This window comes from Bombina bombina, chromosome 3 (genome assembly GCF_027579735.1).
Source record: "Bombina bombina isolate aBomBom1 chromosome 3, aBomBom1.pri, whole genome shotgun sequence".
Lineage (NCBI taxonomy): Eukaryota > Metazoa > Chordata > Amphibia > Anura > Bombinatoridae > Bombina > Bombina bombina.
In genome coordinates, this window is record NC_069501.1 from 789,083,023 (window position 1) to 789,098,046 (window position 15,024).

General features: G+C 41.0%; 1 protein-coding gene across 1 annotated transcript in view; it reads right to left on the reverse strand.

Moving 5' to 3' along the window:
- Positions 1-15,024, reverse strand: part of EIF5B (eukaryotic translation initiation factor 5B) — a 411,763-nt gene that overhangs the window by 93,282 nt on the left and 303,457 nt on the right. The window contains exon 15 of the mRNA XM_053707685.1: positions 7,535-7,666. Within this exon, the coding sequence (XP_053563660.1) occupies positions 7,535-7,666 (132 nt within the window). The remainder of the gene's footprint in view (positions 1-7,534; positions 7,667-15,024) is intronic.

A 15,024-nucleotide genomic window follows, 5' to 3' on the forward strand; every position in this document is an offset into this window, starting at 1 on the left:
ATGTGCATTACTATTTCTTCAACAAAGGATATCTAAATAATGAAGCAAATTAGATAATAGAAGTAAATTGGAATGTTATTTAACATTTTATTATTTACCTGAATTATGAAAGAAAATTTTTGGGTTTAGTGTCTCTAACTCCATGAATATGAATAGCTGACAGGGAGCATTGGTGCTCTTCTGTCCTTGATTTATTTATGCTACAGCCTTTACATTGTCCGATTGAAAACGGATGTATTTTACCCCCTTGAGAAAAGTCCAGGACTTAAGAGCATCCAATGTTGATTGATAACCTCACCTCCAGAGCAAACCAAACTCCTTGCGCATTTTGAGACCCCCCCACCAGACAGCACCTCAATGCAAAAGACTGGCGTCTGTGGCACAATAGCCCATGTAGGCTGTAGAAAGGATGCCCCAAGAACTAAAGATGGACTTTACATCCACCAATAGAGTCTAGAACATATCATTCCTCGTTTATTGCTTCAGCATAGACAGCTGGAGTGGCATTTAGTAGAGGCAGGTAAACTGAAATGCATCTGAGGATGCTACCATAAGAACAACTACCTCCATGCTTTGGGCTACAGTTGGAGAAGGGGAACAATGGAGAAAACATTTGAGTCAGCTAGAATCTGTCAAATAAAGGCACATAGCGATTGAGTCTATAATGACTCCCAGAAAGGACACCTTTGTTGCTGGAGACAACGAGCTCTTTGAAACATTTATACACCACCCGTTATCCTGTAGAAAGGATAAGAGCTTTTGAGTATGTGCAATAGCTAGCGGCAGAGGAGTCTAAGCTAGGATGTCGCCCAGATAAGGGGCAATTGATATGCCCTGGGCTCTGAGTATCACCAATAATGCTCCCAACACCTTTGTGAAGATGAGCTGTGGCCAGACCAAAAGTAAGGGCAACAAATCGATAGTGTTTGTTGAGGAAGGCAAATCTTAGGAACTGAAGATGATACTTGTGAATAAGAATATGAAGGTATGCGTCCTTGAGGTTTATGGTAGACATGAATTGACCCAGTTAGATTAGGGGTAAAATTGTGCAAATTGTTTCCATTTTGAAAGTAGGAGGTTTTAAGTCCAAAATGGGTCTGAAAGTTTCTTCTTTCTTTACGACAATGAAGAGGTTGGAGTAAAAACCTTGTCCCTGCTGAGAAGCAGGTACTTGAATAATTACTCCCAAATTGCATGAAGGCAGCTGCCTTCACAGGAGTTTTGGGGACATGAGACAGATTGAATCGTCCAGAGGAGGCCTGGATCAAAAACCTATTCTGTAACCCTGGGATATGATGTTTTGAGCCCAAGGGTGCTGTACTCAATGAAACAATCTGCCTCTTACCAGAAAAACATAAATTATGCTTACCTGATCATTTCATTTCCATCTGTGGAAGGAGAGTCCACGGCTACAAATCTGCTCCATAGAGGCCTCATTCTTAAAGGCCCATGAAGAGGCCACTGCCCTAGTTGAGTGAGTTGTAATCTTCTGAGGAGGCTTACGTCCCGTGTCTCATAGGCCAAGCAGATAATGCTCTCAACCAAAAAGATAGGGAAGTGGAAGAGGCCCTCTGCCCCTTGCGCTTCCCCGAATACACAACAAATAAAGATTGTCTGTCTGAATTCTTTCGTGGCCTGAAGATACAACTTTAAGGCTCGAACCACATCCAAATTATGAAGCAACCTTTTCTTTGAAGAAGGGGGGTTAGGATACAAGAAAGGAACTACTATTTCCTGATTGATGTTATGATTAAACACAAACTTGGGAAGAAATCCCAACCCAGTGCGAAGAACAGCCTTATCAGCGTGAAAAACCAGGTAAGGAGGCTCACATTGCAAGGCTGCAAACTCAGAGACTCTGCGTGCGATGCAATAGCCAGTAGGAATAGAACCTTCCAGGAAAGAAGTTTAATGTCAAGTGAATGCATAGGCTCAAATGGAGCCCTCTGCAAAATCTTAAGTACCAAGTTTAAGCTCCAAGGGGGAGCGGAATTTCTAGACAGAGCCTGAGCAAAGGACTGAATATCAGGAAGCTCCGCAAGCTTCTTGTGCAACAGTACAGACAATGCCGAAATCTGTCCCTTTAAGGAACTGGCGGCAAGGCCCTTCTCCAACCCATCCTGGAGGAAGGACAGGATCCTGGATACCCTAACCTTATGCCAGGGATATCCACGTTCCTCACACCAGGACAAGTAGGTCCTTCACACCTTATGATAGATGCGACGAGAGACCGGTTTCCTGGCTTGAATGAGAGTATCAATCACTCTCTCAGAAAACCCTCTCTTGGCTAGGACTAAGCGTTCAATCTCCACGCAGTCAGCCTCAGAGAATCAGGATTTGACAAGGTAACCTCCATGGAGGAGACTAGGACATCCCCACCAGATCCGCGAATCAGGTCCTCCGCGGCCACAACTGAGCAATCAGAAGAGCCGAAGCTTGCTCCTGCTTGATGCGGGCCACTACTAGAGGTAGAAGTGGCAACGGTGGAAATGACTCGTGGTCATCTTGAACGTCATAACCACCGGGGCTGTAAAGGAACACAGTGAGGCACCACCGGCCCTATGTCCGAAGCAGAACTGCCACAGGCCAGCACAAGGCGCTTCCGACATCCAGACCCACAGGTCTAAATTAAGTATTTAGTAGTCTTTTTTTTTTTTTTTCCTTTTTAAAACGAATGCTGAACAAGTGAACCGGCAATTCCCGCCGGACCAGCCAGGCAAAACGTGAGTCACTAACAAGCAAGAAGACACACCAACAACTCCAGACAGAATCTGGGAACAATTTCTGTAGAAGAAAGTAAGTCGGGCAATCCCAAAATTCCCATAGGGAAGAAAAATTAGAAATAAATAATACTGACCGGATAAAAGAACAAACAAGGGCACCCGCAGGCATCTGCCCAGAAGGAACCATGTCTCTGTAGTACCTGACAGACAGAGACCGCAACCTTCAGAAAAAACGACTGGGAAAGCTCGTATTAGACTGACCGGGAAAAACGTACCCCATTAGCCTACCACACAGAACCCTGAGAAGATCCCTGATGATACAGTAAAGGATCACCCAATAAATCAGCCGCACAATCCTGTAGTGAAATGAACAACATGGGGGCATAATCACCCCCGGGGGAAACACAATAATGCCATTCACAGCCTGAACACCCGGAATAGGTAGACAAGCACATAACTGCAGCGAAACCTCAGGGTCCTGCAGGCGAATCAACGCCATTAAAACGAAAATGTCCCACCATTTCCGGGGTAAAAAAATCAACCCTACGCGGATGAGACATTAAAATCGGGGTCACTCGCAAAGGTAAAAGGAGTATGCAGTTGGGAAGGCACCTACTGAGGAACAGAGCCCCCAGGAGCCGATGGCTCAGAAGGTTCAGGGTCCCCCGAGCCCGAGGTAACTGGCAAACCATGCAGGCACAAAAGACAAGATTGGCAGACTTGCGATAACAGGCCCAAATTACAGTCCTCATCTGAGGACGATTCAGAATCAGATATCAAAATAGTCTGTGTATTAGAATATTCTATGGCTAAGACTTCAATATAAGAACGCAAATTTAAAAAAAAATGGCACTTGACACCGACAATGGCTGGGGCACTCACCACCTCCTATGACCAGGCCTCAGCGGAGAAGACTCTTTCCTCCATCGCCACTCGGTCAAATTACATTACAGTAACGTAATAAAATGAAACAATCTTATCAGAATCCACGCCGTGGAACAGGAACACGGCCCTTCAAGTGCAACGGATAGTAGCATCGCCTCCGCCATAGACTTGAGAGAGGACAGCAGGTAGCGAAGCGAAGTTAGTCAACGCCAAGTGCTGAAAAGGAGCTGTGAATACGAGTCGGGATGGTGTCGCAGAGGAAGCTCCCACTGCATCGCTGGACTCTCATTTTCGTCCAGGCCCTCACACGAGAGGCTGACAGGACTACTCAAAACTCCCTTCCCATGTTGAAGGGAAGCACCCTCCTTGAGACGAAATATATATAAAATAAAGTATCATTTAAAACTTCTGACACTTCTCTGCCAACATCCTGGGACTAAAGGCAAAGAATGATTGGGGAAGTGGGAGGAGTATTTAAGCCTTTGGCTGGTGGGTCTTTGCCTCTGGCTTGGGTATACATTTCCCATAAGTATTGAATGCGGCTGTGGACTCTTTCCCATTAGGAAGAAAACATACATTATGCTTACTTGATCATTTTCTTTTCTTCCGTGGGAAAGAGTCCACAGCCCCCCGCACGTTTTTGAGGCGTTGTCGTTTTTTCGTCTTCTGGCACCTTTTCACCTTGATGCTTCTTCCACTGTTCCTTGTTCCTCGGCTGAATGACTGGGGGATAGGGGAAGTGGGAGGAGTATTTAAGCCTTTGGCTGGTGGGTCTTTGCCTCCTCCTGGTGGCCAGGTTAATATTTTACCATAAGTAATGAAAGAAAATATTAAATTTCTAATATAAGTGTATGCCCATAGAAATTAAACAAATAAGAGCCCAAATGATCGGACAAAAAGGCGTCCAAAATTATCAGGTTTGGGATTATACTGCCAGCTTCCCTGTGGAAAGCGCTAGTGCAGGGACTCTAATAAGATTGATAAGGGAGAGACTGCAAACCCCCTATAAATCTGTGACACCATGCATCCCATACAAATATAACGCACACACAATGGTTCAACTGGCACAAATATTTAGCAGCACAGAGTCCAGTACTCACTGCCCATCGACAAATCCCAACCATGAGGAGATTTTAACTATGTTCAGCTCCATTATGAAAAAGTAGGGAATTAACCCCTAAAGTGCTTGGGCCCTCTCACTTAGAAGGAACAAAAACACTTACCTTAGGAGCTTCAGGTGCAGGGCAGGAGCAGCATCTTAGGTATGTCAGACACAGACAAACTAACAGATGAACGGATGAGAAAAGAAAAACAGAGTAACCAACCCTGGTTTTCTATATAGGGGTTAGCATAGATGTTTGAAGGTAAGCAAGGGCTACCCTCCCGTCTTCTAACTGCTAAAAGCCACCATTACTAAAGAGATTGACATGGACACAGCATAGCTCCAATCCTTGCTTGCAGGGAAACTACCCATAAAAGGATTAAAGGGACACTGAGCCTAATTTTTTTATTTCGTGATTCAGATAGAGCATGCAATTTTAAGCAACTTTCTAATTTACTCCTATTATCAATTTTTCTGCGTTCTCTTGCTATCTTTATTGGAAAAAGAAAGCTTTTTTTTGGTTCAGACTCTGGACAGCACTTTTTTATTGGTGGATGAATTAATTTTTATTGGTGAATGAATGAATTCAGTACATGAATAACATAGTGCTGTTGTGCTGCCACCCCACATAACAGGAGTATAACATAAAAATGTATAGCAGCCTAACTTGTCCCTTACAAGAATCAGAAGTGACATACACACTAACATGTATAGTCAATGTATGGACCCACACCACTCAATCTGTGTTACCTATTTAATGTCCTCTGGTTAGGATATTCTCAAAGTATACGTCCCTACTGATAGCCTGTGGGCTGGGTGAGTGAAGGTGATTACCTGACAGGACACCTACTCAACTGTGCTTATCCAGCAGCAAACTGTGTACAGCAGAGAGCCCATCCAGTATTGTATAAAACAGCAGAGAATTTAAACTTGAGAGTACAACAGTATGGCCAAACAGGAGGAGGCTGAAAGACCAGTCCAATGGACACCTGTGGCAGGCTAGTGATGAAAGACTCCTGCTCGAGGATTACATTATACAGCAAAGTTTTCTCCTATACCTTTCACCTTATGAGAGGAACAACAGGGTTCAAAGGCCCCCTTTTCCAGAAAGAATCCCAAGCACCTCAATTCTTCACCCTCTCCTGGAGAAGCAAAGAAAGAAGTGGGAGGTAGAGGGATGTAGGAGGGATTAAAAGCTCTTGGTGTAAGGTGTCTTTGACTCCTCCTAGTTGCTAGGTGTTGAATTCCATACAATAAGGACTAGCGAACTCTCACTATCTTAACCACTTGACGCCGTTAGGACGTTCTATGCCATCCTAAAAGTGATGATCTTAAACGCCTTTCGGACGGCATGGAAGGTCCTAACTTTTGTGGCGTCCTGCTCTGAAAATTCTGAAAATAAAGGGCGGCTGATCTGACTGGGGGGACGTGCCTAGCAACGCAGGCAGTTCCCCAGGAGCCAATCAGGGATGTTTTTGAAGCACATGATTGCAATGACAATCATGTGCTTAATTTTTTTTTTTTTTTATGTTCGGAACTTGGACAGATCGGTCTGCCCTAAAGGGTTAAGAAAGAAATATAAAAATATACACATATATAGTATATATGTACATACACATACAAAACAGGGCTATTTAAAAAAAAAATTGTATGCAATTTACGGTAATGATTTATTCTATAGGTAGGGACATTCAATATTCCATTTTCTGCTGAGTAGTAGTGCAATTGCGCATGCTTTCTTTTACTGGGGCAATTTGAAATGATTATTTTGTATGTGATGCACTTGAATTGGTTTTCTGTAATAAGGACATGTGAATGTCACTCTGTGGGCTCATATTGGCAAATTGCTGGACATGGCACAATTTCAATATTCATAAACTATCACCACAAAAACATTGGGCACTGTGTGCATAGACAGGGCACGCTGCATGTGATATGAGGACATTTAAATTATTAGAGAAAGTGTAGATGTGGGGTGGATGTCATAGGGCCCAAGTCTCTACTGGGTACCATGTGGCCTGTTGAAAGCAATATGTTTGCATATTCACAAACATGAAGGATGGGGTATAGTGCAGGGAGCATGAGAACATGAGACACTGCTTCAGGGGGATGAGGTGTCAGCACATATAAACACAGCCCCACATCCAGTAAAGGTGTGGCAGAATGTATAATATCAGAAGGGGTAGGGTAGAAGCCCTGGCCTTCGCTCTCAGCCACCATCCAGCCTCACTGACAGCAGTCTTGATTCCACACAAAATAAGTGTTGGACAGACAGAGCAGTGGGATCATGTTTATTATGTTTGCTAGTCAACAGATGACACACATTGAAAATACAATAAAAGAACATTAATAGGACAGTCAAGTCAAAAGTAAACTTTCATGATTCAGATAGGGCATGACATTTTAAACAACTTTCCAATTTACGTTCATCAAATTTGCTTTGTATTCTTGGTATTCCTAGGTAGGCTCAAACCTATTTATAAGCCGTTGAAGGCTAGTGCTTATCTCAGTGCATTTTGACAGTTTTTCCACAGACACTGCTAGTTCATGTGTGCCATATAGATAAATGTGCTGACTCCCGTGGAGTTATTTATGAGTTAGCACTTATTGGCTAAAATGAAAGTCTGTCAAAAGAACGGAGATAAGGGAGCAGTCTGCAGAGACTTAGATACAAGTTAATCACAGAGGTAAAAAGTATTTATATAACCGTGTTGGTTGTGCAAATCTGGGAAATGGGTAATAAAGGGATTATCCATATTTTAAACAAACATTTTCAAGAAGACTGTGCCTTTAAAGTGGTGCTATATGGAAAAGTGACAATTACCTGCTGGGCAAATTCTACAATGATGGCCTTGGTGCGTTCCTCAAACTCATCTTTAGTATTCTTCTTTTGTTTCTTTAATGTGGCCGCTACATCAGTCTCTGGGCTCTTCTTCCAATCATATAACCTGTCAATCTGAGAGGGGCAATTTAGATTTAGCATTTTACCTAATAAATGGGTTAAACAGTACTTAGAGAAAATTGAAAAACCATATACTTTACCAGCAGATCTAGCAGCCAAAAGTAAACATAAAACCAACCTTTTCCTAAAAAATGTAATATTCCTGAACTGTCTAGCCTCAACCTCAAACCGGTCTTACTTTAGAAGAAGAAAAAAATGCAATGTATATATCTTTACCCCCAACATTATCAACTGTGTAAAGAAATGTTTTGCATAAATAACTATGCATAAGAAAGGTGTGATGAAAACTAGTAAAATAAAACTGTTCATTTTTATTGCCATAGTGTTAGAACAGGATTGAATCATAGTTGTTACTGTTGAATCCTAGATAATTTAATGTGTGTGTATATATATATATATATATATATATATATATATATATATATATATATATATATATATATATATATATAGATACACACACACACACACACATATATATATATATACACACACACACATTATATATATATATATATACACATATATATATATATATATATATATATATATATATATATATATATACACACACAATATATATACATATATACACACACACTGTGTATATATATATATATATATATATATATACACATACACAAACACACACATACATTCATATACACACACACTGTGTATATATATATATATATATATATATATATATATATATATATATATATAAAACATAATTTATGTAAGAACTTACCTGATAAATTCATTTCTTTCATATTAGCAAGAGTCCATGAGCTAGTGACGTATGGGATATACATTCCTACCAGGAGGGGCAAAGTTTCCCAAACCTCAAAATGCCTATAAATACACCCCTCACCACACCCACAAATCAGTTTAACGCATAGCCAAGAAGTGGGGTGATAAGAAAAAAGTGCGAAAGCATAAAAAATAGGGAATTGGAATAATTGTGCTTTATAAAAAAAAATCATAACCACCACAAAAAAGGTGGGCCTCATGGACTCTTGCTAATATGAAAGAAATGAATTTATCAGGTAAGTTCTTACATAAATTATGTTTTCTTTCATGTAATTAGCAAGAGTCCATGAGCTAGTGACGTATGGGATAATGACTACCCAAGATGTGGATCTTCCACGCAAGAGTCACTAGAGAGGGAGGGATAAAATAAAGACAGCCAATTCCGCTGAAAATAATCCACACCCAAAATAAAGTTTAAATCTTATAATGAAAAAACTGAAATTATAAGCAGAAGAATCAAACTGAAACAGCTGCCTGAAGTACTTTTCTACCAAAAACTGCTTCAGAAGAAGAAAACACATCAAAATGGTAGAATTTAGTAAAAGTATGCAAAGAAGACCAAGTTGCTGCTTTGCAAATCTGATCAACCGAAGCTTCATTCCTAAACGCCCAGGAAGTAGAAACTGACCTAGTAGAATGAGCTGTAATCCTTTGAGGCAGAGTTTTACCTGACTCGACATAAGCATGATGAATTAAAGATTTCAACCAAGATGCCAAAGAAATGGCAGAGGCCTTCTGACCTTTCCTAGAACCGGAAAAGATAACAAATAGACTAGAAGTCTTTCGGAAATTCTTAGTAGCTTCAACATAATATTTCAAAGCTCTAACTACATCCAAAGAATGCAATGATCTCTCCTTAGAATTCTTAGGATTAGGACATAATGAAGGAACCACAATTTATCTACTAATGTTGTTAGAATTCACAACCTTAGGTAAAAATTTAAAAGAAGTTCGCAACACCGCCTTATCCTGATGAAAAATCAGAAAAGGAGACTCACAAGAAAGAGCAGATAATTCAGAAACTTCTAGCAGAAGAGATGGCCAAAAGAAACAAAACTTTCCAAGAAAGTAATTTAATGTCCAATGAATGCATAGGTTCAAACGGAGGAGCTTGAAGAGCCCCCAGAACCAAATTCAAACTCCAAGGAGGAGAAATTGACTTAATGACAGGTTTTATACGAACCAAAGCTTGTACAAAACAATGAATATCAGGAAGATTAGCAATCTTTCTGTGAAAAAGAACAGAAAGAGCAGAGATTTGTCCTTTCAAGGAACTTGCAGACAAACCCTTATCCAAACCATCCTGAAGAAACTGTAAAATTCTCGGAATTCTAAAAGAATGCCAGGAAAAATGATGAGAAAGACACCAAGAAATGTAAGTCTTCCAGACTCTATAATATATCTTCCTAGATACAGATTTACGAGCCTGTAACATAGTATTAATCACAGAGTCAGAGAAACCTCTTTGACTAAGAATCAAGCGTTTAAACTCCATACCTTTAAATTTAAGGATTTGAGATCCTGATGGAAAAAAGGACCTTGCGACAGAAGGTCTGGTCTTAACGGAAGAGTCCAAGGTTGGCAAGAGGCCATCCGGACAAGATCCGCATACCAAAACCTGTGAGGCCATGCTGGAGCCACCAGCATAACAAACGAGCATTCCTTCAGAATCTTGGAGATTACTCTTGGAAGAAGAACTAGAGGCGGAAAGATATAGGCAGGATGATACTTCCAAGGAAGTGACAATGAATCCACTGCTTCCGCTTGAGGATCCCTGGATCTGGACAGATACCTGGGAAGTTTCTTGTTTAGATGAGAAGCCATCAGATCTATTTCTGGAAGTCCCCACATTTGAACAATTTGAAGAAATACCTCTGGGTGAAGAGACCATTTGCCCGGATGTAACGTTTGGCGACTGAGATAATCCGCTTCCCAATTGTCTATACCTGGGATATGAACCGCAGAAACTAGACAGGAGCTGGATTCCGCCCATACCAGTATTCGAGATACTTCTTTCATAGCCAGAGGACTGTGAGTCCCTCCTTGATGATTGATGTATGCCACAGTTGTGACATTGTCTGTCTGAAAACAAATGAACGATTCTCTCTTTAGAAGAGGCCATGACTGAAGAGCTCTGAATATTGCACGGAGTTCCAAAATATTGATTGGTAATCTCACCTCCTGAGATTCCTAAACCCCTTGTGCTGTCAGAGACCCCCAAACAGCTCCCCAACCTGTCAGACTTGCATCTGTTGAAATTACAGTCCAGGTCGGAAGAACAAAAGAAGCCCCCTGAACTAAACGATGGTGATCTGTCCACCACGTCAGAGAGTGTCGTACAATCGGTTTTAAAGATATTAATTGAGATACCTTTGTGTAATCCCTGCACCACTGGTTCAGCATACAGAGCTGAAGAGGTCGCATGTGAAAACGAGCAAAGGGGATCGCGTCCGATGCAGCAGTCATAAGACCTAGAATTTCCATGCATAAAGCTACCGAAGGGAATGATTGTGATTGAAGGTTTCGACAAGCTGAGATCAATTTTAGACGTCTCTTGTCTGTCAGAGACAGAGTCATGGACGCTGAATCTATCTGGAAACCTAAAAAGGTTACCCTTGTCTGAGGAATCAATGAACTTTTCAGTAAATTGATCCTCCAACCATGATCTTGAAGAAACAACACAAGTCGATTCGTATGAGATTCTTCTAAATGTGAAGACTGAGCAAGTACCAAGATATCGTCCAAATAAGGAAATACCACAATACCCTGTTCTCTGATTACAGACAGAAGGGCACCGAGAACCTTTGTAAAAATTCTTGGAGCTGTTGCTAGGCCAAACGGCAGAGCCACAAACTGGTAATGCTTGTCCAGGAAAGACAATCTCAGAAACTGATAGTGATCTGGATGAATCGGAATATGCAGATAAGCATCCTGTAAATCTATTGTGGACATATAATGCCCTTGCTGAACAAAAGGCAGGATAGTCCTTATAGTTACCATTTTGAATGTTGGTATCTTTACATAACGATTCAATATTTTTAGATCCAGAACTGGTCTGAAGGAATTCTCCTTCTTTGGTACAATGAAGAGATTTGAATAAAACCCCAGCCCCTGTTCTAGAACTGGAACTGGCATAATTACTCCAGCCAACTCTAGATCTGAAACACATTTCAGAAATGCTTGAGCCTTCGCTGGATTTACTGGGACACGGGAAAGAAAAAATCTCTTTGCAGGAGGCCTTATCTTGAAGCCAATTCTGTACCCTTCTGAAACAATGTTTTGAATCCAAAGATTGTGAATTGAATTGATCCAAATTTCTTTGAAAAATCGTAATCTGCCCCCTACCAGCTGGGCTGGAATGAGGGCCGCACCTTCATGTGGACTTGGGAGCTGGCTTTGGTTTTCTAAAAGGCTTGGATTTATTCCAGACTGGAGATGGTTTCCAAACTGATACCGCTCCTGTGGGTGAAGGATCAGGCTTTTGTTCCTTATTGTGACGAAAGGAACGAAAAACATAATTTATGTAAGAACTTACCTGATAAATTCATTTCTTTCATATTAGCAAGAGTCCATGAGCTAGTGACGTATGGGATATACATTCCTACCAGGAGGGGCAAAGTTTCCCAAACCTCAAAATGCCTATAAATACACCCCTCACCACACCCACAATTCAGTTTAACGAATAGCCAAGAAGTGGGGTGATAAGAAAAAAGTGCGAAAGCATATAAAATAAGGAATTGGAATAATTGTGCTTTATAAAAAAAAATCATAACCACCCCAAAAAAAGGGCGGGCCTCATGGACTCATGCTAATATGAAAGAAATGAATTTATCAGGTAAGTTCTTACATAAATTATGTTTTCTTTCATGTAATTAGCAAGAGTCCATGAGCTAGTGACGTATGGGATAATGATTACCCAAGATGTGGATCTTTCCACACAAGAGTCACTAGAGAGGGAGGGATAAAATAAAGACAGCCAATTCCTGCTGAAAATAATCCACACCCAAAATAAAGTTTAACGAAAAACATAAGCAGAAGATTCAAACTGAAACCGCTGCCTGAAGTACTTTTCTACCAAAAACTGCTTCAGAAGAAGAAAATACATCAAAATGGTAGAATTTAGTAAAAGTATGCAAAGAGGACCAAGTTGCTGCTTTGCAAATCTGATCAACCGAAGCTTCATTCCTAAACGCCCAGGAAGTAGAAACTGACCTAGTAGAATGAGCTGTAATTCTCTGAGGCGGAGTTTTACCCGACTCAACATAGGCAAGATGAATTAAAGATTTCAACCAAGATGCCAAAGAAATGGCAGAAGCTTTCAGGCCTTTTCTAGAACCGGAAAAGATAACCAATAGACTAGAAGTCTTTCTGAAAGATTTAGTAGCTTCAACATAATATTTCAAAGCTCTAACAACATCCAAAGAATGCAGCGATTTCTCCTTAGAATTCTTAGGATTAGGACATAATGAAGGAACCACAATTTCTCTACTAATGTTGTTGGAATTCACAACTTTAGGTAAAAATTCAAAAGAAGTTCGCAACACCGCCTTATCCTGATGAAAAATCAGAAAAGGAGACTCACAAGAAAGAGCAGATAATTCAGAAACTCTTCTGGCAGAAGAGATGGCCAAAAGGAACAAAACTTTCCAAGAAAGTAATTTAATGTCCAATGAATGCATAGGTTCAAACGGAGGAGCTTGAAGAGCCCCCAGAACCAAATTCAAACTCCAAGGAGGAGAAATTGACTTAATGACAGGTTTTATACGAACCAAAGCTTGTACAAAACAATGAATATCAGGAAGATTAGCAATCTTTCTGTGAAAAAGAACAGAAAGAGCAGAGATTTGTCCTTTCAAGGAACTTGCGGACAAACCTTTATCTAAACCATACTGAAGAAACTGTAAAATTCTCAGAATTCTAAAAGAATGCCAAGAAAAATGATGAGAAATACACCAAGAAATATAAGTCTTCCAGACTCTATAATATATCTCTCTAGATACAGATTTACGAGCCTGTAACATAGTATTAATCACAGCGTCAGAGAAACCTCTTTGACGAAGAATCAAGAGTTCAATCTCCATACCTTTAAATTTAAGGATTTCAGATCCTGATGGAAAAAAGGACCTTGTGACAGAAGGTCTGGTCTTAACGGAAGAGTCCACGGTTGGCAAGAGGCCATCCGGACAAGATCCGCATACCAAAACCTGTGAGGCCATGCCGGAGCTACCAGCAGAACAAACGAGCATTCCTTCAGAATCTTGGAGATTACTCTTGGAAGAAGAACTAGAGGCGGAAAGATATAGGCAGGATGATACTTCCAAGGAAGTGATAATGCATCCACTGCCTCCGCCTGAGGATCCCGGGATCTGGACAGATACCTGGGAAGTTTCTTGTTTAGATGGGACGCCATCAAATCTATTTCTGGAAGTTCCCACATTTGAACGATCTGAAGAAATACCTCTGGGTGAAGAGACCATTTGCCCGGATGTAACGTTTGGCGACTGAGATAATCCGCTTCCCAATTGTCTACACCTGGGATATGAACCGCAGAGATTAGACAGGAGCTGGATTCCGCCCAAACCAAAATTCGAGATACTTCTTTCATAGCCAGAGGACTGTGAGTTCCTCCTTGATGATTGATGTATGCCACAGTTGTGACATTGTCTGTCTGAAAACAAATGAACGATTCTCTCTTCAGAAGAGGCCAAAACTGAAGAGCTCTGAAAATTGCACGGAGTTCCAAAATATTGATCGGTAATCTCACCTCCTGAGATTCCCAAACTCCTTGTGCCGTCAGAGATCCCCACACAGCTCCCCAACCTGTGAGACTTGCATCTGTTGAAATTACAGTCCAGGTCGGAAGCACAAAAGAAGCCCCCTGAATTAAACGATGGTGATCTGTCCACCACGTTAGAGAGTGTCGAACAATCGGTTTTAAAGATATTAATTGAGATATCTTTGTGTAATCCTTGCACCATTGATTCAGCATACAAAGCTGAAGAGGTCGCATGTGAAAACGAGCAAAGGGGATCGCGTCCGATGCAGCAGTCATAAGACCTAGAATTTCCATGCATAAGGCTACCGAAGGGAATGATTGTGACTGAAGGTTTCGACAAGCTGCCATCAGTTTTAGACGCCTCTTGTCTGTTAAGGACAGAGTCATGGACACTGAATCTATTTGGAAACCCAGAAAGGTTACCCTTGTCTGAGGAATCAATGAACTTTTTGGTAAATTGATCCTCCAACCATGATCTTGAAGAAACAACACAAGTCGATTCGTATGAAATTCTGCTAAATGTAAAGACTGAGCAAGTACCAAGATATCGTCCAAATAAGGAAATACCACAATACCCTGTTCTCTGATTACAGACAGAAGGGCACCGAGAACCTTTGTAAAAATTCTTGGAGCTGTAGCAAGGCCAAACGGCAGAGCCACAAACTGGTAATGCTTGTCCAGAAAAGAGAATCTCAGGAACCGATAATGATCCGGATGAATCGGAATATGCAGATATGCATCCTGTAAATCTATTGTGGACATA